General features: G+C 45.5%; 1 protein-coding gene across 1 annotated transcript in view; it reads left to right on the forward strand.

Annotated features, from left to right (window-relative positions):
- Nucleotides 1–25,911, forward strand: part of RHCE (Rh blood group CcEe antigens) — a 71,722-nt gene that overhangs the window by 41,268 nt on the left and 4,543 nt on the right. Inside the window, exons 5-9 of the mRNA XM_067460547.1 lie at nt 12,043–12,209; nt 15,726–15,863; nt 18,226–18,356; nt 23,254–23,333; nt 24,644–24,717. Of these exons, the coding sequence (XP_067316648.1) occupies nt 12,043–12,209; nt 15,726–15,863; nt 18,226–18,356; nt 23,254–23,333; nt 24,644–24,717 (590 nt within the window). The remainder of the gene's footprint in view (nt 1–12,042; nt 12,210–15,725; nt 15,864–18,225; nt 18,357–23,253; nt 23,334–24,643; nt 24,718–25,911) is intronic.

Here is a 25,911-nt window from a genome sequence, read left to right on the forward strand (position 1 = left end):
TAAACATAAAAAAACCAAGATGATGACAACCAGACTGATTGATAACTGGCAAATAGAGGGAGAAAATGTGGAGGTAGTGACAGACGTTGTATTTCTAGGTGTGAAAATGACTGCAGATGCAGACTGCATCCAGGAAATCAGAAGACATTTCCTTCTTGGTGTTGGCCCCAATTTAGGAGGCAGCCTCTGGCAGTGAGACCAGAAGAAGCCTGTTGGCAGAAACCCAGACAAGTGATAAGTCTGAGCTGCCCCTTGTGAGTCCCCGCTGTGGCAAGCATACAGATCAGTCCCAAATAATAATTTTTGCCCAGAGGTGTTTCATGCAACATTGGGAGGAGAGCAATGACCAATCTAGATAAAGTAGTGAAGAGTAGAGACATCACACTGGCAACAAAGGTCCTTCATAGTTAAAGCAATGGTATTCCCTGTAGTAACCTATGGATGTCAGAGCTGGACCTTAAGGAAGGCTGGGTGAAAGAAGATCGATGCTTTTGAACTGTGGTGTTGGAGGAAAATTCTGAGAGTGCCTTGGACCGTGAGAAGATCCAACCAGTCCATACTCCAGGAAAGAAAGCCCAACTGCTCATTGGAGGGAAGGAGATTAGAGGCAAGGATGAAGTCCTTTGGCCACATAATGAGAAAACAGGAGAGCTTGGAGAAAATAATGATGCTGGAGTAAATGGAAGGAAAAAGGAAGAGGAGCCGACCAAGGGCAAGATGGATGGATGGTATCCTTGAAGTGACTGGCTTGACCTCGAAGGAGCTGAAGGTGGCCATGGCCAACAGGGAGCTCTGGCCTGGGCTGGTCCAGAAGGTCATGAAGAGTCGGAAGTGACTGAATGAATAAACAACAAAACATATACTCAAGTATAGGTCTAAACATTTTGTTGTTGTTGTTCATTCGTTCAATTGTCTCCGACTCTTCGTGACCTCATGGACCAGCCCACGCCAGAGCTCCCTGTCGTCCGTCACCACCCCCAGCTCCTTCAAGGTCAGTCCAGTCACTTCAAGGATGCCATCCATCCATCTTGCCCTTGGTCGGCCCCTCTTCCTTTTGCCTTCCACTTTCCTCAGCATAATTGTCTTCTCTAGGCTTTGCTGTCTCCTCATGATGTGGCCAAAGTATTTCAACTTTGTCTCTAGTATCCTTCCCTCCAATAAGCAGTCGGGCTTTATTTCCTGGAGGATGGACAGGTTGGATCTTCTCGCAGTCAAGGCACTCTCAGAACTTTCCTCCAACACCACAGCTCAAAAGCATCGATCTTCCTTCGCTCAGCCTTCCCTAAGGTCCATCTCTCACATCCGTAGGTTACTACAGGGAATACCATGGCTTTGATTATGCGGATCTTTGTTGCCAGTCTGATGTCTCTACTCTTTACTATTTTATCGAGATTGGACATTGCTCTCCTCCCAAGAAGTAAGCGTCTTCTGATGTCCTGGCCACAGTCTGCATCTGCAGTAATCTTTGCACCTAGAAATACAAAATCTGTCACGGCCTCCACATTTTCTCCTTCTATTTTCCAGTTGTCAATCATTCTTGTTGCCATAATTTTGGTTTTTTTGATGTTTAGTTGCAACCCGGCTTTTGCGTTTTCTTCTTTCACCTTGATTAGAAGGCTCCTCAGCTCCTCCTCGCTTTTGGCCATCAGAGTGGTGTCATCTGTTAACTAAACATTTTAGTTAACGAAAACCTGGATCGACTTATCCATGGGCTGGTGTGAATACTGTACCTTACCTCTTAGCAAAACAAAAACAAAAAACCACACCTTCCTCTGTAGAGAGGGAAAAGGGAAGAACTTAATTTGTTCTGTGAGAACCTAAAAGAGATTACTTCCAGCCTCTTTTAATTCCTTGGTGGGGAAATGGCAGGGGTGTCCAGGGGTTGCTGGTTTCAAGTCAGCATTGGTGTTTTGCCTTTTCCATGGAAAACGTATTGACTTATCCACATGTCATATCAAAATCCATAATTTTGGCCCCAAAACCTACCCTCGACTTATACCTGAGGTCAACTTAGCCATGTGTCCTAATGCAGGCATGTTTTTAAATGTGTAATTTTCCCCAAATATGCATTCTCAGTGGAAGTAAGCAACATAAATTCTGCACATTGAGCTTCGGAACCTTGTAATCTTTGACATGAAGGCAAGAGATCTGTATCCTCAGCATTGAAGAATGCAGAGAAGAGAGTGGGAGGAAAAATCTAATTTTAAAAGGAAAAAAGATGTGTAGGTTGAGAGGAGGAGGAAAATTATCTCCCATCCAATATTTTCCCTTTTTTGTAACTTTGCCTTCATGGCCAACTCCACTTCTAGTGTTTGGGTACTAACTGGTGAAGAAGGTCGGTCTGTCATTGAACATTGAGAAAACCGAAGTGCTGTTCCAGCAGTCACCAGCCATCCCCTCTCCAATGCCAGTGATACAGCTTAATGGTGTAACATTAGAAAATGTTGACCATTTCCGCTACCTTGGCAGCCACCTCTCCACCAGTCAACATCGATACCGAAATACAACACCGCCTGAGCTCTGCGAGCGCAGCATTTTTCTGAATGAAGCAGAGAGTGTTTGAGGACCGGGACATCCGTAGGGATACCAAGGTGCTTGTCTACAAAGCTATTGTCTCCCAACCCTGTTATACGCCTGCGAAACGTGGACTGTCTACAGACGTCACATGCAACTCCTGGAACGATTCCATCAGCGATGCCTCCGGAAAATCCTGCAAATCTCTCGGGAAGACAGGCAGACAAATGTCAGCGTACTGGAAGAAGAAAAAGACCACCAGCATTGAAGCAATGGTCCTCTGCCATCAGCTCCGCTGGACCGGCCACATTGTGAGGATGCCTGACCACCGTCTCCCAAAGCAGTTGCTCTACTCCGAAATCAAGAATGGAAAACGGAATGTTGGTGGGCAGGAAATGAGATTTAAAGATAGGCTCAAAGCCAACCTGAAAAACTCTGGAATAGACACTGAGAACTGGGAAGCCCTGGCCCTTGAGTGCTCCAGCTGGAGGTCAGCTGTGACCAGCAGTGGTGCAGAATTTGAAGAGGCACGAATGAAGGGCGAAAGAGAGAAACATGCCAAGAGGAAGTCGCGTCAAGCCAACCCCGACCGAGACCACCTTCCACCTGGAAACCAGTACGCTCACTGTGGGAGAAGATGCAGATCAAGAATAGGGCTGCACAGTCACCTATGGACCCACCAGAAAACTGATCCTGGAAGACTATCCTACTCGCACAATGAGGGATTGCCTAAGTACGTAAGTAAGTAAGTAAGTAAGTACTAACTGGTGAGTAAAGCAGTGCAGGAGTGGCATGGGAGCAAGATTCATTTGGGACTGAAAAGTCTGGCATTCCACAGGTGCATATCCCTCTTTTATCTTAAAAACTGGACAGTTGCTTCCTTCTCTTCATATCTTTGCATGGAATGAAGATTGTGATATCCAGTTTGCCATTTAGCTGTTGGAGACCGGCTGGGCTTGGACCTTGGAGCCCTCTGCAGGCAGAAGAGAAAACTGGGAGCATCAGGCATTGAGAGCAGAAGTCTGACAATATGTATTGACCCAGGTCCAACTGCATGAAATTAAGATGCCCATGCGTCTTATTTTGTTGTGGACAGTTCTCTTTTTTTAAAGGGCAACAAAGTCAACCTCTGTTATAATGAGTTGAAAGTGTTCTTGATTGAAAGCAGTGTCCAAGAGGTGTGTGCACTTCGGTTAAACCCATGCCGTTTTTGATATCTGTATTTTGGTGGGTCCCCTGATTCCTTTTTTTGAGAACCTCCTGAATTTGGGTGGGCAACCGAAAAATCGATTTTCACTCCGGGAAGATCCGGCCCATTGGCGGCAATGGGGGAACTTCTGAGGCTCCCCTTTCCATCATTTTTGGGCACCAGTCTTTTAAAAACCACCTTTTCTGGGTCCTTTTCCTTAATAACCTTCAACTAGACTTGGGTTAAGGCATCAGACTTAAGAAACCACCTTTTTTGGGATCCTTTCCTGTAACATTCTTCATCTAGTCTTGGGCTAAGGCATCAGGCTTTTAAAAACTCCACATTTTCTTGGATCCTTCCCCCTAATATCCTTCATCTAGTCCTGGGTTAAGGCATCAGACTTAAGAAACCACTTTTTTGGGATCATTTCCTCTAATATTCTTCATCTAGTCCTGGGTTAATGCAACAGACTTAAGAAACCACCTTTTCTGGGGTCCTTTTCCTTAATACTTTCAACTAGACTTGGGTTAAGGCATCAGACTTAAGAAACCACCTTTTTTGGGATCCTTTCCTCTAACATTCTTCATCTAGTCTTGGGCTAAGGCATCAGGCTTTAAAAAACCCCACATTTTCTTGGATCCTTTCCTCTAATATCATTCATCTAGTCCTGGGTTAAGGCATCAGACTTAAGAAACCACCTTTTCTGGGGTCATTTCCCCTAATATCCTTCAACTAGACTTGGGTTAAGGCATCAGACTTAAGAAACCACCTTTTCTGGGGTTGTGCCGTCATGCCTGGGGGCTATTATTCTCAATAAAGGAGGGATGGACGTGGCATCTTTCCCCCAGGGGATTGCTTCTTGCCCTCCTATAGGAAACTGGAACTCCCAAAAACCCAAAACGCTGTAAATAGCTTCAAGATAAGTTTTATTTATCACAAAGTCATTTCTTCAAAGCAATGAGCTGGAAAACTTTAGAGGGGTGAAGAAAAAACATACGTTACAGTCTCAATTAGTCCTGGGTCCAAGGGGTTTGAAGCTGAGAAGCCTCACCAAGTTTCCTCTTTCCTCAATGGCTGTGAATGCCGGAGCAAACCACAACCCCAGTTCAGATGGCCTATGTTTTGAAGACTCAGGATCTTCCTCTGGTGCCAAAAGAACCGGCTTGAAGGCACCTGGGTCTCCTCAATAATTGTCCAGGACGATCTGGACATAAATTATGAGTCCCAGGGGTTTTTTTACTGGTGCTAAGAGGTAACTTAAATCAGGGTCTTTTAGAATCAAGTCTCTTACTCACGTCCATCTGGCAGGACCTCTGATGGCAGAATGAAAAAGGAAGCTCTCCCCTCTTGCAGGAAGAGGTGGAGCCAAACAGTACTGATTGACAGCTACAAGCAACCAATCCATACAACTATACATAAGCAGGGTAAAAAGGGGCAGGATTAAGCATGATACAACAGTTTAAATCTTACAACTAACAGTTCTATACATAGGTGGCACCACTTGCGCCGTCACAGGGGTCATTTCCCCTAATAGCCTTCAACTAGTCTTGGGTTAAGGCATCAGACTTAAGAAAACACCTTTTCTGGGATCCTTTCATCTAATACCCTTCATCTAGTCTTGAGCTAAGGCATCAGGCTTTAAAAAAACCCGTATTTTCTTGGATCCTTTCCTCCAATATCCTTCATCTAGTCCTGGGTTAAGGCATCAGACTTCAGAGACCACTTTTTTGGGGTCCTTTCCTCTAATATCCTTCATCTAGTCCTGGGTTAAAGCATCAGACTTAAGAAACCAACTTTCCTGGGATCCTTTCATCAAATATTCTTCAACTGGACCTGGATCCGTGGGGACTCAAGGGAGTCGGGCTATCCCCTCCCTTCAGTACACCACTTCAATTTTTAAAACAAACAACCCCAATGCCCTTTCACAGTCCCCCTCAAATGCATGCCCACCCTCATGTCTCTAGCGAAATAGTAAATGAAACAATTAATGAAATATATTGAAATAAGAAAAATAAATGAAATTGTCAAAGGAAACAATTGGAATTGATTCCAAAATCAAGCGAAGTAATCCTAAGAGCAGCAAAGGCACGTAAATAGAAGACAGAACTAGCTAGCATGTGAGTGGCTTTCTTCTTCTGATTGACTCAGGCAGGCAGCAGGGCATTCCACATGTAGCCGAAAGAAACGGAAAGCAAACGTTTCGGCAGCCACATGGTCTGTTGCAGCTGGGGGGAAAATGGCGGTGGCGCCTGTGCCGTTACAGCTGGCCAAAAGAGTTAAAACAGCTGAAACTGCCAGAGCCTGTTTTCAAAAACGGGTCTGTGCACAGCCGTAGTATCCAATCCAGTCTGGTTTAGGTAGCACCAGAACCACATCCGGAGCAGTTCCATCCATCACCTCTGCTCACTCTCTTCCTAACTATGGAGGGCATCTATGCATATACATTGAAATGTATAGATAGATGTGATGGGATTTTTTTTTGCATTTGTTCATATGACTTAGCATAATGATTGTTGGAGATAAACAAAGAATCTGGGGCACAGAATGATGTGTGGATGGTAGGCTATTAAAACAGGCTAAGGGGTGCTTTTCGAAATTTGGAAGTTGCCAACTTTGCCAAATATTTAACTGGAATGAGTATCTTGGGCCCCTTCTATACTGTCATATAATCCAGATTATCAAATCAGATAATCCAGATTATCTGCTTTGAACTGGATTATATGAGTCTGCACTGCCAGTACCATATAATCCAGTTCAAAGCAGATAATCTGGATTTTATATGGGAGTGCAGAAGGGGCCTTATCTGTAACCAGGCTTAGATGATGGTGTCATTCTATGTCCCAGACTTGTTGTTTTGTTGGACTCTTCACTGAGTCTCCTTGGGGAGAGAGGGCGGTATATAAATAAAAATTATTATTATTATTATTATTTGAAACACAACAAGATGAGTCCATAGCAGACACTCTGCTGACTGTTGTATTGGATCACACGTCAGACACTTCCCAAGTGTCTAGGACTGTGTGATGTATTGGCGAATAATACATGCAGATCCCAATAAGGTGGCCTTCTGCAGCTGGCAGATGGTAATTTTGCCAGTGCCGATTGTGTTTAAGCGCAGGCCAAGGTCTTTAGGCACTGTACCCAGTGTGCCGATCACCACTGGAACCACTTTGACTGGTTTGTTTTTGTTATTATTATTATAAATATTACTGACCATGTTTTCAAGCTCATGAATCCATCCTCTTTATTCTATCCAACCAAATAATTTTGCAAACAAAGGGTTCCCATGCAATTTGCTAGCAATGCACAATAGACTGGAAGGTATTTATGAGGGTCAGAATTATTCATTTTCTTATAAACTGGGAAATTAGGAGGAACAGCCAGTTCTCCAGAATACGCACTATACAATTGATTTGTGTGAACAGTGCCGAAAGTACTTCAGACTACGACTATACATCGCCGATAAACAGGTCTAGAGGGATATTATTATCTCTAAGAGCTTTGCCAGTTTTTAACTGTAAAATAAGTTCATTGGAGTTCACATAGAAGCAGACGCCAACTCGGGAAACCTGTCCAAATTAGCCATGGAAGCCTGCAGGCATCTGCCCCAATGAATAATTGCCTGGAAAATCTGTTTCCCATGTCTGTGCTAACTGGGAAAAAAGGAATCCAGCTTGGATTCACGGTTATGTAACATTGCCTTCCAAAAGGTATCTGAATCATTTGCCTTTGATGGAGTAATTAACTGCTGTCAAATCTCTCTCCAAGGAGGCGTCTTTTTTTCTCTGCGTAAGGCTTTGTGATTCCCTTTCAACTCAGCCAATCCCAAGGGAGGACAGTTATATTCTCTTCCTAAAAAGATTTTCCAACCTGAAGATTTTTTGTAGTGATATAATAAGACCCCCATATCCATTGAGGATACGTTCCTAGCCAGGCCGCAGTTACCTGAAACCACGGATATGATCAAATGCATTACCTGACCCAGTTCCAGCATACTCTAGAGCACTGCTTCTTAAACTGTAGGTTCCAACCCCAAATTGAACCCCTTAGTTCAATGTTAGGTTCATGAAACATTTGGCAACAGTGAAAGGTGTCTGCATGCCAACCATTTAAGCAAATCTGTCAGCAACAATAATGTGTCGTGTTTAGAGTGGACTCTGCAGTAAATGCTTCGGCTGTACTCCACAAAAAAAGGAGTCTTGCAAATGCTGATTTATTATCAGCCAATGTTTTGGTTTTTATACCTTTTTTATACCTGGGGTGATGGAGCCCCCAGTGGCGCAGTTGGTTAAAGCCCTGTGCCGGCAGGACTGAAGACCGACAGGTCACAGGTTCAAATCCGGGGAGAGGCAGATGAGCTCCCTCTATCAGCTCCAGCTCCTCATGCGGGGACATGAGAGAAGCCTCCCACAAGGATGATAAAAGCATCAAATCATCCGGGCGTCCCTGGGCAACGTCCTTACAGATGGCCAATTCTCTCACACCAGAAGCGACTTGCAGTTTCTCAAGTCGCTCCTAACATGACAAAAACAAAACAAAACGAAAACCTGGGGTCACATCAAAATTTCTGTCAGAAAGCAGTTGCTAGTGGAAAGGTTTAAGAAGCCCTGGGGTTTCTGTTGCTGCTGCTGCTGTTGTTACAAAGGCTGGGTGGCCATCTCTTGGTGGTTCTTTGATTGTGCTTTTTCTGCATGGCAGAAGGGAGTTGAACTGGATTGCTCCTGGGGTTTCTGTTGTTGTTGTTATTGTTGATATTGTTATTGTTGTTATTACAAAGGCTGGGAGCGCATCTGTTGGTTCTTTGATTGTGCTTTTTCTGCATGGCAGAAGGGAGTTGAACTGGATTTGCCCCTGGGGTTTCCATTGTAGCAGTAGTAGTATTAGTTGTTCAATGTATTGTCGAAGGCTTTCATGGCCGGATTCACTGGGTTGTTGTAGGTTTTTTCGGGCTGTATGGCCATGGTCTAGAGGCGTTCTCTCCTGACGTTTTGCCTGCATCTATGGCAAGCATCCTCAGAGGTAGTGAGGTCTGTTGGAACTAGGAAAAAGGGGTTTATATATCTGTAGAATGACCAGGGTGAGACAAAGGACTCTTTTCTGCTGGAGCTAGGTGTGACCAACTGACCACCTTGATTAGCATACAATGGGCTGACTGTCCCTGGAGCAAACTTTTGTTGAGAGGTAATTAGATGTCCCTGTCTGCTTCCTCTCTGTTGTTGTGCTGTTGCAATTTTAGAGTTTTTTTAATACTGGTAGCCAGATTTTGTTCATTTTCATGGTTTCCTCCTTTCTGTTGAAATTGTCCACATGCTTGTGGATTTCAATGGCTTCTCTGTGTAATCTCACCTGGTGGTTGTGAGAGTGGTTCAGCATTTCTGTATTCTCAAATCAAATGCTGTGTCCAGGTTGGTTTATCAGGTGCTCTGCTATGGCTGACTTCTCTGGTTGAAGTAGTCTGCAGTGCTTTTCATGTTCCTTGAGTCATGTTTGGGCGATGCTGCGTTTGGTGGTCCCTATGTAGACTTGTCCACAGCTGCATGCTATACGGTAGACTCCTGCAGAAGTGAGAGGATCCCTCCTGTCCTTTGCTGAACATAGCATTTGTTGGATTTTCTTGGTGGTCTGTAGATAGTTTGTATGTTGTATTTCCTCATCAGCTTCCCTATGCGGTTAGTGGTTCCCTTGATGTATGGCAAGAACACTTTTCCTCTGGGTGGATCTTCATCTATCATTGGTGGAGTTCAGAATGCTCTTTGATTGTAGGGTGAACTATAAATACCAGCAACTACAACTCCCAAATGACAAAACCAATTTTTTGAGTGATGTTCACTCCTTGGGTTAGTAGGTGTCTTGTGGCCAAATCTGGTGGCAATTTGTCCAGTGGTTTTTGAGTTATGTTAATCTCACAAATGAACATTATGTTTTTATTTATATAGATATATTGTCGAAGTATTGTCGAAGGCTTTCATGGCCGGAATCCCTGGGTTGTTGTAGGTTTTTTCGGGCTATATGGCCATGTTCTAGTGGTATACGTTTCGCCTGCATCTATGGCAAGCATCCTAGAAATATATAGACATATAGATATATTTCGAATGTTCTCTCAAGAGGATCTGCTCTTATTGTAGAGCCATATTCATGGAAGCAGCATTTCAAATGGACCAGTTCCATTAAAGATTGGGGCAGTTTCTAAGAACACTTAACATGTAAGGCTTATTTCTATTGCTGACTTGCTTAGGTGATCCCTCGCTTTCCGAGGATGATTGTCTTCCAGTGTTCTTGTGGGTCTGTATGTGGCTGTGGAGCCCTATTCTTGCTCTGCATCTTTTTCTGCAGTGAGGGCATTGGTTTCCAGGTGGAAGGCGGTCTCGGTCGGGGTTGGCTTGATGTGCCTTCCTCTTGGCACGCTTCTCCCTTTCGCCCTCTGTTTGTGCCTCTTCAAATTCTGCAGCACTGCTGGTCACAGCTGACCTCCATCAGGAGCAGTCAAGGGCCAGGGCTTCCCAGTTCTCAGTGTCTATGCCAGAGTTTTTAAGGTTGGCTTTGAGCCCATCTTTAAATCTCTTTTCCTGCCCACCAACATTCTGTTTTCCGTTCTTGAGTTCAGAGTAGAGCAACTGCTTTGGGAGACGGTGGTCGGGCATACGGACAACATGGCCAGTCCAGCGGAGTTGATGGCGGAGGACCATCGCTTCAATGCTGGTGGTCTTTGCTTCTTCCAGCACGCTGACGTTTGTCCGCCTGTCTTCCCAAGAGATTTGCAGGATTTTCCGGAGGCAGCGCTGATGGAATCGTTCCAGGAGTTGCATGTGACGTCTGTAGACAGTCCACGTCTCACAGGCATAGAGCAGGGTTGGGAGGACAATAGCTTTATAGACAAGCACCTTGGTATCCCTACGGATGTCCCGGTCCTCAAACACCCTCTGCTTCATTCGGAAAAAATGCTGCGCTCGCAGAGCTCGGCCGTGTTGTATGTCGTTGTCGATGTTGACTTTGGTGGAGAGGTGGCTGCCAAGGTAGCGGAAATGATCAACATTTTCTAATGTTACACCATTAAGCTGTATCACTGGCTGAAAATATTGCTGAAAATGAGTCCTGGTTCATATGCACTTTTGTTCATTAAGCTTTAAATTAGAATCATCAATAGAAGATTTCTGTCAGCCAGACAGTTCACCATAAAATTAGATGCTGAACCCAACAGAAAGAAAACCCAACGTAATCCATTATAGATGCTCCGGAGTTTGTTGAAAAAAATTAAACCTCCATCTCTCTCTGTTATCCTCTCCATTGGAAATGGCCAGCTCAAGTCTAATAATCCTAAATATAGGGCAATGCCCTCTTAGGTAAACCTGTGATCCTTAGATTATTTATGGGCAAGACAATTTTTGAGGAGGAAATTACTGACGGTAAGAACGATGAACATTATTATTGTGCCCAGCCTGTGCATTGAGTCTTCTGGACAGTGTATTATTAATTTACCAATATACTTGGGCAGACTGTAGCCAGGAAATCAGAAGACGCTTACTTCTTGGGAGGAGAGCAATGTTCAATCTCGATAAAATAGTAAAGAGTAGAGACATCAGACTGGCAACAAAGATCCGCCTAGTCAAAGCCATGGTCTTCCCTGTAGTAACCTACGGATGTGAGAGCTGGACCTTAGGGAAGGCTGAGCTCAGGAAGATCGATGCTTTTGAGCTGTGGTGTTGGAGGAAAGTGCTGAGAGTGCCTTGGACTGCGAGAAGATCCAACCAGTCCATCCTCCAGGAAATAAAGCCCGACTGCTCACTGGAGGGAAAGATACTAGAGACAAAGTTGAAGTACTTTGGCCACATCATGAGGAGACAGGAAAGCCTAGAGAAGACAATGATGCTGGGGAAAGTGGAAGGCAAAAGGAAGAGGGGCCGACCAAGGGCAAGATGGATGGATGGCATCCTTGAAGTGACTGGACTGACCTTGAGGGAGCTGGGGGTGGTAACGGCCGACAGGGAGCTCTGGCGTGGGCTGGTCCATGAGGTCACGAAGAGTCGGAGACGACTGAACGAATGAACAACAACAACAAACTTGGGCAGCTTTTACCAGCATTTCTTGTCTAGTGACTTGTGCCTTTTTTAAGTTGGTGCCACAAGAAGAAACAAGTTTGTTTACAAACATTAAGCAGAAGAATTCAAGTAGAGGTTGGACAACCTGGCTCTTCAATGAAAAACTGCTACTGAAACATCAGTCGTGATGACTTAATGCTTTGTGGATATGGATGGGATACCTGAACTGGTGAGGACTGTTAAAACCAAGAACTGAATGGCATGAAGAATGTACTAATTATGGTCATTTTTGTGGGTTTCCAGGTACTCTTTTCCTCTGGATGTTCTGGCCCAGCTTCAATTCCGTGTTGATAACGAACACAAAGGAGAAATGGGTCGCTGTGTGCAACACCTATTTGGCAATTGCTGCCAGTTCCATCGCTGCCTTTTCAATCTCAGTGGCTACCAGCAGAAATGGAAAGCTCAAGATGGTAAGATCTAAACTTTAAGTGGTGAGGCCCTTCCCTTTAAAACAGCGTCCTATCCATTGAAGAGAGACACTTGCTTTTGAAACTTTGGGTTAAGAAGCTAGGGTTGATGGGAGCTGCAGTCCAATGATACCAGTTTCCCCCTTTTACTCGACCTAATCCTCCTTGATTCATCCGAAGAGGCCTTGCTCATGATCCCACCTGCATCGCAAGCGCGATTGGTGGGGACGAGGGACAGGGCCTTCTCGGTGGTGGCCCCCCGACTCTGGAACTCTCTCCCCAAGGACATCACGCATGCCACAACCTTGGCAGTTTTTAGGAGGAGTTTGAAAACGTGGTTGTTCCAGTGTGCCTTCCCAGAATAAGGAAACTCCAGGCAATATGCCCCTCAATGCACTTTACTAGAGATTCAGGATGTCTGCACGCCCCATTCTCCTCTAATTACCTATTATTATTATTATTATTATTATTATTTATTTGTACCCTGCTAGCATCTCCCGAAGGACTTGATGTGGCTTACAAAGGCCAAGGCCTCAATACACAACATAACAATACAAATCATAAGGCAAATTAAAACAATTAAAGCAATATAAACAACAAGCAATAAACAATACACTAAGACACAATAGAACTGGGCCGGGCCAGAGTAATGGGTACAGGATTAAAAGTGCTGATGTGACAGGTGGTATATAAGGCTTATAGGGCAAGTGCAGTCTGCGATGTGCAGCAATCTTAGTTCTAATAAAGTGCTTATGGGACTTGTTATTGGAGATTTCCTATTCTGGGAAGGCACATCGGAACAGCCAGGTCTTCAAGTTCTTTCTGAAGACTGCCAGAGAAGGGGCCTGTCTAAGATCTTTGGGGAGGGTGTTCCAGAGTCGGGGGGCCACCACAGAAAAGGCCCTGTCTCGAGTCCCCACCAAGCATGCTTGCGACGCAGACGGGATCACGAGCAGGGCCTCCCCAGATGACCGAAGTGAACGCGTGGGTTTGTAGACGGAGATGCGGTCACGCAGGTAGGATGGTCCCAAACCTATCCTTCTCACCTTGTCATGCCCAGCACTTTTTAAAAATTTTAACGACTACATTTGGCCCTGCCACAGATTTTAATGCGTTGTGATGTTTTGTTAATGTTTACTGCTTTGTTTTATGAGTTCATTTATTTTGCTTTATTGTTGTTGTTGTTGTTTTGTTGATGTATTTGGGTTCGGCCTCTTGTAAGCCACACCGAGTCCTTCGGGAGATGGTAGCGGGGTATAAATAAAGGATTATTATTATTATTATTATTATTATTATTATTATTATTGGAGCCCCCGGTGGTGCAATGGGTTAAAGCCCTGTGCTTGGAGGACTGAAGACCGACAGGTCACAGGTTCGAATCTGGGGAAGAGGCGGATGAGCTCCCTCTATCAGCTCCAGCTCCTCATGCAGGGACATGAGAGAAGCCTCCCACAAGGAGGATAAAACATCAAAATCATCCGGGCGTCCCCTGGGCAACGTCCTTGCAGATGGCCAATTCTCTCACAGCAGGATTCTCCTGACACAACAAATATATATATATAATTGATGTTCAGAGCTTCACCTTCAACATTTCTGTTGGACAAGGATTGAATTCCAGAGTGGCACATAGTTATTTTCAGCAGGGCTAGAGGCAGGTATGTGGTCAAGATTTAAATTATTTATTTATTTAAAAGTTTTATATACCGGCCTTCTCACCTCTCATGAGGGACTCAGACCGGTTTCCAACCATAATATCACATACAGTTAATAAAAACATAATAATTCATTTTACACTAAAACATTAAAACATCAATTACATTCAATAACTACAATGATCAGTCATCACACTAATTCGCTGTTCATCATCCTCCATCCATATCTGGCTCACTCGTCAAATGCCTGTCCCCATAACCAAGTCTTCACCTGTTTCCTAAATGTCAGGATAGATGGGGCGGTTCTGATCTCCAGAGTTCTAGAGTCGAGGGGCCACCACCGAGAAGGCCCTGTCCCTCGTCCCCACCAGACGTGTTTGCAAGGCCGGTGGGACCGAGAGCAGGGCCTCTCCAGACGATCTTAATAATCTTGATGGTTCATAGGGGAGAATACGTTCGGAGAGGTAAACAGGGCCGGAGTCATTTAGGGCTTTATAGGTTAACACCAGCACTTTGAATTGTGCTCGGAAGCTAATTGGCAGCCAGTGGAGCTGGTGTAACAGTGGAGTGGTGTGCTCCCTGTACCCAGCACCCGTTAGTAGTCTGGCTGCTGAGCGTTGGACTAGCTGCAGCTTCCGGGCAGTCTTCAAAGGCAACCCCACGTAGAGAGCGTTGCAGTAGTCTAAACGAGATGTAACCAAAGCGTGGACCACCGTGGCCAAGTCAGACTTCCCAAGGTACGGGCGCAGCTGGCGCACAAGTTTTAATTGTGCAAAAGCTCCCATGACCACCGCCGAAACCTGGGGCTCCAGGCTCAGCGATGAATCTAGGAGAACTCCCAAACTGCAAACCTGCGCCTTCAGGGGGAGTGTAACCCCGTCCAGCACAGGCTGTAACCCTATACCCTGTTCGGCCTTTCGACTGACCAGGAGTACTTCTGTCTTGTCTGGATTTAGTTTCAATCTGTTGTCCCTCATCCAGTCCGTCACAGCGGCCAAGCACCGGTTCAGGACTTGGACAGCCTCCTTAGTAACAGCTTGTTTTAAGCTGGCTGGAATATTGCCTTGTTTTAAGCTGGCTGGAAGTTAGCATCAACTGGGGGGAAGAGCCTGGGTGCTTAAGGCAATGTTCTCACATGAAGGACAATAGTGATTCTTTAGCTTTTGGCTGCCTGAGGATGGGACCGTTTTGTTCTTTGGGGACTAGCTGATGTGCATGAGTGCAAGTGACCAGCTGTCAAAATGCTCAAGTTGGCTAATGCCACGATATGCCATTATCTACCTGGGTAAGTCTGGGAATTGTTATTGTCATGACCTCCTCTCCTGGGGTTGTGGGGAACCATGAAAGTAGCCCATGCCTTGGCCTGTAACTCACTTGAAGCAAGGGAGAGGGTTTCCGTGGAAATGGGGCTGTGAAGCGGAGGGCCAAAGTGAGGGATATGAGGTGAGATGGAAAGTGTTGAGACTAACTTCACAATTCAGCAGCAGATCAGTTGCACAACTTCAGCGCTTTCCAGTAGCTTCTTCCTGCACAGTATTTTCAGTCAACTGCTCCCACAGCCTGCAGTCACTCCGGAACCTTTACAGACACTTGAACACATGCCCGGCCATTGTCAGTTTTACCATTGTCTTTCCCCCAGTCTAGATGATATTACAAACTTACAACAGCATACAGTTATATCTTGTCTTAGCAGACAGGTTCTTTAATTACATATAGCCTTCGACGAACAACATCACAGCACAAGGAGAGATATACACTGTACATGACTTCCTTATATACAATTCATTTACACATAGCAATCACTGATTGGTTCCCAACTCATTGTCATTCAACTTCCCTCATTTCCTTACTTCATCTTGTCCACTAGGCTCATATCCAGAATGCTACATTGGCAGGTGGGGTGGCTGTTGGTTTCTCAGCTTCCATTATCCAGCATCCTTGGCTTGCAATGACGTTGGGCCTGGCAGCTGGAGCACTCTCCGTCCTTGGTTTTGACTTTCCTAAGGTAAATGGTCCACTTTTTAAACTGTGCTGTTTATGAACAAGAGGAGACTGTACACAACAGCTGGTGGCTTACACAAGTTCCCTTAAACATGCAGTTGCCCTTTAAGAACTTAATCCAACCACTAGACACCTAAAAGTCTTCGGGAAGACACACATGTGCATGCTATCAACAGCATTCCACTTATGAATCAATAGGAGCATAGTGTCTAGATCTAGGGAAGTCATGCTACCCCTCTATTCCGCTTTGGTTAGACCACACCGGGAATATTGTGTCCAATTCTGGGCACCACAATTGAAGAGAGATATTGACAAACTGGAATGTGTCCAGAGGAGGGCGACTAAAATGATCAAGGGTCTGGAGAACAAGCCCTATGAGGAGTGGCTTAAGGAGCTGGGCATGTTTAGCCTGAAGAAGAGAAGGCTGAGAGGAGATATGATAGCCATGTAAATACTGTAAGCAAATAAATAAATAAATGTGTTCGGACAGGTAAATCGGGCCGGGGCCATTTAGGGCTTTATAGGCTAAAGCTAGCACTTTGAATTGTGCCCGGTAGCAAACTGGCAGCCAAGCTGCAAACCTGTGCCTTCAAGGCGAGCGTAACCCCATCTAGAACAGGCTGAGACCCTATACCTTGTTCGGCCTTGCGACTTATCCAATATTCTGCTGGTCAGTTTATGTTGGATAAGTGAGACTCTACTGTATTGTTGAAAGTAAAGGTAGTGACTGTGAACCATCCAATAGGACCAGTTGAGAATTGGGGGCTGTTGTTTAATTAATTAACAAGCCCTATGAAGAGCGGCTTAAAGAGCTGGGCATGTTTAGCCTGAAGACGAGAAGGCTGAGAGGAGATATGATAGCCATGTATAAATATGTGAGAGGAAGCCACAGGGAGGAGGGAGCAAGCTTGTTTTCTGCTTCCCTGGAGACTAGGACGCGGAACAATGGCTTCAAACTAAAAGAGAGGAGATTCCATCTGAACACGAGGAAGAACTTCCTGACTGTGAGAGCCATTCAGCAGTGGAACTCTCTGCCCCGGAGTGTGGTGGAGGCTCCTTCTTTGGAAGCTTTTAAGCAGAGGCTGGATGGCCATCTGTCAGGGGTGATTTGAATGCAATATTCCTGCTTCTTGGCAGGGGGTTGGACTGCATGGCCCATGAGGACTCTTCCAACTCTTTGATTCTATGATTCTATGATGTACACAAGTGATGTTCCACAGGGGCAAAACAGTCACTGTGTATTTCTTATTCCCTCTTTCAATCCTGTGCTGGGAGAAATTAGTTAATCAATCAATCAATCAATCAATCAATTAATGCACAGTGGGATAACAAGCAGCACATTGGCAGAATCAGTGACCCAATGTCATTGTTCAGTAGAAAGTTGGTTGAGTTCAGCAACACAGATTTACACTGCAAGATACACCAGGTAGTATCTTGGAGCATCAAGGCTCCCACACTGGACCCTACTCAATTGAACAGAGGAACCCCTGGTGGCGCAGTGGGTTAAACTCTTGTGCCAGCAGGACTGAAGACCGACAGGTCATAGGTTCGAATCCAGGGAGAGCGCAGGTGAGCTCACTCTGTCAGCTCCAGCTCCCCATGCAGGGACATGAGAGAAGCCTTCCACAAGGATGGTAACACATCAAAACATCTGGGTGTCCCCTGGGCAACGTCCTTGCAGGCAGCCAATCCTCTCACACCAGAAGCGACTTGCAGTTCCTCAAGTCACCCCTGACACGACAAAAAAAATTGAACAACTTTCGGCCAGTTTCCAATCTTCCCTTTTTGGGCAAAGTCTTGGAATGTGTGGTAGCCTCGTAACACCAGGTGTTCATGGAGGAAACTGATTATCTGGATCCACGACAGTCTGGCTTTAGGCTGGCACATGGTACTGAAACAGCCTTGGTGGCCTTAGTGGATGATCTGTGTACAGAGCTGGACAGCGGGAGTGTGTCCCTGTTGGTTCTCCTGGACCTCTCAGTGGTCTAACCAAGACAGAACAGACGGGTAGCATGACTTTCCTGAATCTCACTCTGACATTGAATTATTGAGGCAGCAAGCAGCTCCATGTTATCACAATGCTAGATCTCCGTGTATATGTTTGAACTTTAAATGAGCCGTCTATGATGCTGAATCCATTTTAAGGAGAGGGTCCCTAAAATAGCTCCCTAAGAGTTCAGAACAAAATCCAGAGCAGATGGAAGCAACCAATTGTGGCTGACTGTAGACTTTTCATATTCTGCCTTTCCGTGTCATCATGGGCCAGCCCGGCTTAGCCAACTCCATTGCAATAATCAGAGAGCTTCTATAAAATGTTGAACTGCATTTCTTCTTGTTTTTCACATGTTCCTTTGTCCTGACTCCAGAAATGCCGGGATCCAGCCATTGGGATTCATGACACCCGTGGAGTTCATTCCATGTTTGGCTTGCCCAGTTTCCTTGGAGGAATCATCTACATTATTCTGATTGTAGTGAACAGCTGGGAGAACCCATCATTGTAGGTTGAGCATCTTTATATGTATAATCCTTTGGTTGATTTAATAGAATTGTTGTTGTTGTTGTTCATTCGTTCAGTCGTCTCCGACTCTTCGTGACCTCATGGACCAGCCCACGCCAGAGCTCCCTGTCGGCCGTTACCACCCCCAGCTCGCTCAAAGTCAGTCAGTCACTTCAAGGATGCCATCCATCCATCTTGCCCTTGGTCGGCCCCTCTTCCTTTTGCCTTCCACTTTCCCCAGCATAATTGTCTTCTCTAGGCTTTCCTGTCTCCTCATGATGTGGCCAAAGTACTTCAACTTTGTCTCTAGTATCTTTCCCTCCAGTGAGCAGTCGGGCTTTATTTCCTGGAGGATGGACTGGTTGGATCTTCTCGCAGTCCAAGGCACTCTCAGAACTTTCCTCCAGCACCACAGCTCAAAAGCATCGATCTTCCTTCGCTCAGCCTTCCCTAAGGTCCAGCTCTCACATCCGTAGGTTACTACAGGGAATACCATGGCTTTGACTAGGCGGATCTTTGTTGCCAGTCTGATGTCTCTACTCTTTACTATTTTATCGAGACTGGACATTGCTCTCCTCCCAAGAAGTAAGCGTCTTCTGATTTCCTGGCCACAGTCTGCATCTGCAGTAATCTTTGCGCCTAGAAATACAAAGTCTGTCACGGCCTCCACGGTTTCTCCCTCTATTTTCCAGTTGTCAATCATTCTTGTTGCTATAATTTTGGTTTTTTTGACGTTTAGCTGCAACCCGGCTTTTGCGCTTTCTTCTTTCACCTTGATACAGGCTGCCATTTTAAATCCCCCATTACATTGGGTTTTCCCAATGGGCACTCTGGGAAATTTAATATGGCAGCTTCAAACTGGCCATATTGGGAGCAGATGATAGCAAGAGGATGCTTTGTTGGTTAGTCACCCACCCCCTGAACCTGGTCTTGGTCTGGAAAATCATAGTTTGGGGGTGGGGGTCCCATTCTGCAATCAATAACCTGTGGGGTCCCGCAAGGCTCTATTCTGTCTCCCATGCTTTTTAACATCTACATGAAACCGCTGGGTGAGGTCATCTGGAGTTTTGGAGTTGGGTGCCATCTCTATGCAGATGACACACAACTCTACTACTCTTTTCCACCTAACTCCAAGGAAGCCCCTTGAGTGCTAGACGAGTGCCTGACCGCTGTGGCTGTCTGGATGAGGACGAACAAGCTGAAGATTAATCCCGACAAGACAGAGGTCCTCCTGGTCGATCGTAAGCCAGACCGGGGTATAGGGTGGCAGCCTGTGCTGGACGGGGTTGCACTCCCCCTGAAGTCGCAGGTCCACAGTTTGGGGGTCGTCCTGGATTCTTCACTTACGTTTGAGGCTCAGATGTCGGTGGTGTCCGGGAGGGCCTTTGCACAATTAAGACTCGTGCGCCAACTGCGACCGTACCTCGGGAAGGCGGATCTGGACAAAGTGATCCATGCCTTAGTCACCTCTAGACTGGATTACTGCAATGCACTCTATGTGGGGCTGCCCTTGAAAACGACCCAGAAATTTCCGATGATCCAGCGGGCGGCAGCCAGGTTGTTAACTGGGGCGCCTTACAGGGAGCGGTCAACCCTCCTGTTCAAGGAGCTCCACTGGCTGCCATTCATTTACCAGACCCAATTCAAGGTGCAGGTTCTTACCTACAAAGCCCTAAATGGTTTGGGACCTGCCTACCTGCGTGACCGCATCTCTGTATACGAACCCACGCAATCCCTTCAATCATCCGGAGAGGCCCTGCTCTCGATCCCACCAGCATCGCAGGCGCGATTGGTGGGGATGAGAGAGAGGGCCTTTTCGGTGGTGGCCCCTCGACTTTGGCACTCTCTCCCTAAAGACATCAGACAGGCCCCATCTGGCAGTCTTTAGGAGGAGCTTGAAGACGTGGTTGTTTCAGTGTGCCTTCCCGGAATAATGATCCCATAGCACTTTGTCCTCCAAAGCACTTTACATTTTTAGATCTGCTCGTATGCCCTTCCATAAACGCCACTATCACCTTTTAGTCCATGTCCCAGCATTACTTCCAATTTTAACTTTACATTTGGCCTTCCCACTGTAAAGGGGGGGGGGATGATCATTCCACTCTTTCTAGCCATCAGACAAAAGGGGGATAGTACATACGTTGACCTAGATGACCCTCTTCCACTGCTTAAGAAACATAAAGGCAATATCAACAAATTGAAAATGTCTAATGTACACCATTGGTTGGTGTCTCCCATGTCAGTAGGGTAGATTTTGGATTCTTAAAAGGAGTCGTCCAAGGTGCTGAAACTATTTGACCCACTTGATTGCTGTGAGTTTGTTGGGGAATATGGCCCTGTTCCAGCAGCATTCTCTGCTAACATTTCACCTGCACCTGTGGCTGACATCTTTAGAGGTTCTGTTGGCAGTGAAGAAAGGGGAGTCTATCTATCTATCTATCTATCTATCTATCTATCTATCTATCTATCTATCTGTGGAATAAGGTCCAGGATGGGAGAAAAAAAAACCCTTGTCTGTTTAAGGCAAGTGTGAATGTTGCAATTAGCAAGCTTGAACAAGCATTTGAGTAGCCATGAAGTTTGCACAGTCAATCAGTGAGGGTATCTGCATCGAGGTAGCCTAGCTTTTGTTGCTTGGAGGCATCCTCTGTTTGCGATGTGTTATCTCGCCCTTGATTACTTGCTGTCTGGAATTCTGCTATTTTGGACTGGTGTTTTTAATACTGGGTTGTTGTAGGTTTTTTCGGGCTATATGGCCATGGTCTAGAGGCATTTCTCCTGACGTTTCGCCTGCATCTATGGCAAGCATCCTCAGAGGTCTGTTGGAACTAGGAAAAAGGGTTTATATATCTGTGGAATGACCAGGGTGGGACAAAGGACTTTTGTCTGCTGGAGCTAGATGTGAATGTTTCAACTGACCACCTTGATTAGCATTTGATTGCCTGACAGTGCCTGGAGCAATCTTTTGTTGAGAGGTGATTAGATGTCCTTGTTTGTTTCCTCTCTGTTGTTGTGCTGTTCTAATTTTAGAGTTTTTTTTAATACTGCTAACCAGATTTTGTTCATTTTCATGGTTTTCTCCTTTCTTTTGAAATTGTCCATGTGTTTGTGGATTTCAATGGCTTCTCTATGTAGAGAAGTCAGCTATAGCAGATCTCTTGACAAACTAACCTGGACACAGCATGTTAATTGGAGAAGACAGAAATGCTGGACCACTCTAACAACCACCATGTCAGACTACACAGAGAAGCCACTGAAATCCACACAGCGTGTGGACAATTGCAACAGAAAGGAGGAAATCATGACAACAGGAGAACTCCAGACAACAGGGAATCAAGGGCCAGTTTACACTTCCCAAACAGAGGATGTCTCCAGGCAACAGAGACCAGGCTATCTCTAGGCAAATATCTTCATGGCTATTCAATGCTATTCAAGCATGCTGCGAGGGTTGAATGAAAAGTAATGCCTCCACCTTCGTTACTTGGGTTTGGATGGGAATATTTTAATAAATCAAACGCAGAAATAATCCTTAGAATGTGCTCTTTAACTACCACTATTCACTTTGCCAACAATGAACAAGTTTTCTGAATCCGTCACGGAAGAAGTCTGTGCGCTTTCATTTCAGGCGTCAGCATCCTGGGTACCCATTGTGCACAGATCTTCTGATAGCCAAACAAAGCAATAATGTGACCCATGCGTTCTTGTGAAATGCTGATTATGCTTGACATTTCTCTCTGAGTGATACGACAATCATCCTGAGTCAATCTTCAACCTTTTGCTTGTGAAACTCGGTGGTTGCTATCACAGGATATCCAACTCTTTGTCATGCAAATCAGATGTTCCCACCTCAACATCTTTAAACTTACTTGCCCAATGACGCACAGTACTCACATCAACACAATCACCATAAACAGCTTGCATTCTCTGATGAATCTCCTTTAAGGTGACACAGGCCCGTAGCCAGGATTTTGATTCGGGGGGGGGGGGTGCTGACTCTGAGTGAAAGAGGGTCTACCCTAGCAAACCTTTTGTATCGTTACCCCAATACACCAATGCATATGAGATATATTGAGCATGGTGATCAGATCATGATATGAATAAACATAACAGTTTAAATAATATACCAGTAAGGCCTTTTCACAGACCACTATGAGAAATTTTTTTTTGGGGGGGGTGTGAAGCCCCCAAAGCCCCCCCCCCCCCGGCTACATGCCTGAGATGACACCTTCTGCTATCAAGCATTCAATGACTGCATGTTGCTTAAGTTGCATTGACCAACCGTCTGCGCCGGGTTCCATACTTAACAATACAACTGTTCAATGCTAAGGCTTCCTGCCAAAATGGAACTGTAGAGGTGAGTCTACTGAACAAGCTAGTACCTGCTGCATACCAGTACTGCCATCTGTTGAGGAGTTACAAAGGTGGAGGCATTACTTTTCATTCATCCCTCGTAATTGCAACATTCACACTTGCTTCAAACAGATTCTGGTTCTTTCTCCCATCCTGGATATTATCCCACAGAGATATGTACACTCCACTTGTTTCACTGCCAACAGAACCTCTGAAGATGCCATTAGCCACAAATGGCAAAATGTCAGGAGATAATGCTGCTGGAACATGGCCCTACAGCCTGAAAAAGTCACAGAAACCTGGTGATTCCAATCATGAAATCCCATAACAATATTTGTCCCACTATTTGTGAGACAGTGTTCAGAATCTTCTTTAGGACCTGGATTAAAGGGGTGGATTGACCAGCCCACCAACATGGGAGACACCAACCACACAGGTATGGACAACAAAGATGGGGAACTTTAGTCAGTATTTTAAAATGCCTGTTATAATAGATTATCCTGTTAAAAGTTGTTTTGATCTGCAAGTGGTTGATATATATTTTCAGATCGGGCTATTCAGCTTTGATCGAAATTGGTGCACTAAGCCTGAGCATGGCCCTCGGTCTGATTGGCGGTCTCATTACAGGTATGTATTATAGACACTCCCAATTCAAAGTGCTGGTTTTGACCTACAAAACACTATACGGCTCCGGCCCAGCGTACCTGTCCGAACGCATCTCCTTTTACGTCCCGCCTCGGAGTTTAAGATCTTCTGGGGAGGCCCTGCTCTCGGCCCCACCTCTATCACAAGTGAGATTGGTGGGGATGAGGAGCAGGGCCTTCTCGGTGGTGGCCCCTTGCCTGTGGAATTCACTTTTTGGGGAAATTAGGTCATCGACAACCCCTCTCTTTTAGAAGAAAACTAAAAAACATGGATATGGGACCAGGCCTTTGGGTAATCTGGCAGATAGACAAAGGACAATGACGACTAGAATTGATAGGATTTGACAATGTGGAATGAATTTACGGATTATGAGCTGGCGAACGTTGAACATTAGATTGATTTTTATTGATTGTGATGTATAACTTGTTTGTTTTAATTGTTTCTAATTGCTGTTGATACATGTTTTATCTTATTGTCTGTTGGCATTGAATTGTGCCTTTTGTAAGCCGCCCTGAGTCCCCCCTCGGGGGTTGAGAAGGGCGGGGTAGAAATGCGCGAAATAATAATAATAATAATAATAATAATAATAATAATGTTTGAAATGCAACAGCAATTGGTTGTTGTCGTATGCCTTCCAACTTACAGCAACCCGAAGGTGAACCTAACATGGGGGTTTCTTGGTCTTCCAAAATCTGAAATACAGCTCAAGCATTTCAGATACCGGTTACATAACCTTCTGCATTCCAGTATTATTTGCATTCCAGCATTAGCATGCAAAACATTCCACGTCCTAACTTCATTAATCAACATTCAGAAAGATGGATTTCCTTGTTAACGGATTTCCTTATTAACAAGTAACATTCCCCCACTCATTAGGAACGACTCATGTTTCATTAATTAATATTAAATTCGTAGGTACTTGAACTGACTTTGATGAATACTATATTAACTATGCCATTGACTGTCTTACTGAGAACTAAATGGACTGTAGTCAATGGCGTAATCAATATCAACGCCTTTAGTGCCTTTTCTCATTTATGCTTGTGCATTGGGTGGTTTGCTAATGGATTTTGACAGCATACTGCAATGTCGGTTGGATTTTGAAAAGGTCAGATTATAGGGAACACTATGGGTTTGGGAACGGTATGCCATCTTTGATATGAATTCGAGATGGCTCAAAATATGTTTTCAGTTGTAATGCATTGCAGATCATAGGATGTGCTTAGCTTATCTTATCAGGGCAGCTGGCTTCCATTATTTTTTCTTACTCTCCAACTGCTTATTTTTCTCAGGTTTCTTCTTAACTTTCAAGTGTTGGAAAGCACCTCCTGTAACCAAGTACTTTGACGATCAAGCTTATTGGGAGGTAAGATTCACGTGCACATTAGGCGGTGGTTTTTCTGAAGATGTGGATTATGTGACGAAATGAAAATCATGTATATTTCACATTTGATCAGCCCACACACTGGAGCCTCATGTGGCGCAGTGGGTTAAACCCCTGTGCCAGCAGGACTGAACAGGTTCGAATCCGGGGAGAGGCGGATGAGCTCCCTCTATCAGCTCCAGCTCCTCATGCGGGGACATGAGAGAAGCCTCCCACAAGGATGATAAAAACATCATATCATCTGGGCGTCCCCTGGGCAACGTCCTTGCAGACTGCCAATTCCCTCACACCAGAAGCGACTTGCAGTTTCTCAAGTCGCTCCTGACATGACAAAAAAAAAAACACACACACACACTACCTTGCCAGAGGGAAAAAAATGTCACGCAGGTGAACAGTAAAGAACAAGTAGTTTACTCTTCGTAGTTCAGAACAACATATGTGCAATATTGTGATCAGTTGTACCAACTCACATAAAGTCCTTTCATGAGAGATTTAAAATGGTCTTTCTTTGCCCATGTGGATAATCTCCTTCAGCAGCTCATGAAGCAAGAGTACACTTCAAACTCTGTCTCTCTCTCTGCTTCACTTGTCAGACTGTCACTCTGAACACATGCATAGCTCAAGTCTGAACAAAAATGAAACAGTATCCAAAAGTTCCAGGCTTAGCCACAGGGGCGGCTCGTCCATTACGCGAAGTAAGCGGTCGCAGAACACTTTTTTTGCCAGGGGCGCAGAGGCGCCTCTGTAAATGCCCCTCGACTGCCACTTGAGGAGTGCCCCCTCAGCTCACAACAGCCCTAGCAGTCCTGGGGGAGCCTCGGCTTTCTTGCCTTGCTGCCGGGCGATCCTCTTCCCAAAGGGGCCGGGCCCTTGAGCCTCGCCTAGCCCCTCTCGTTCCTGCTCCACCCGGCCACCGGGTGCACGAGCAGAGCCGGCGCTCAATTGTTCTCCGCGTTCGATCCCTTCCCCATGACTGGCTCCCTTTCCCGATCCCCCGGCGCTCCACCCGCCTCCTCTCCTCTCCCCAATCCGCGGGTGGACCAAGGGGCGAAGCCGCCGCACCTGGCCCGGAGGCATGTCTGAAGACCCCAGCGTGCGCACCAAAAGTCGCCTCTTCTCCTGACTTTCTCTACAGCCATTGGGACCAAGAGAGAGAGAGAGAACCCCTCCGGCTGG

This window comes from Anolis sagrei, chromosome X, assembly GCF_037176765.1.
Source record: "Anolis sagrei isolate rAnoSag1 chromosome X, rAnoSag1.mat, whole genome shotgun sequence".
Classification (NCBI taxonomy): domain Eukaryota; kingdom Metazoa; phylum Chordata; class Lepidosauria; order Squamata; family Dactyloidae; genus Anolis; species Anolis sagrei.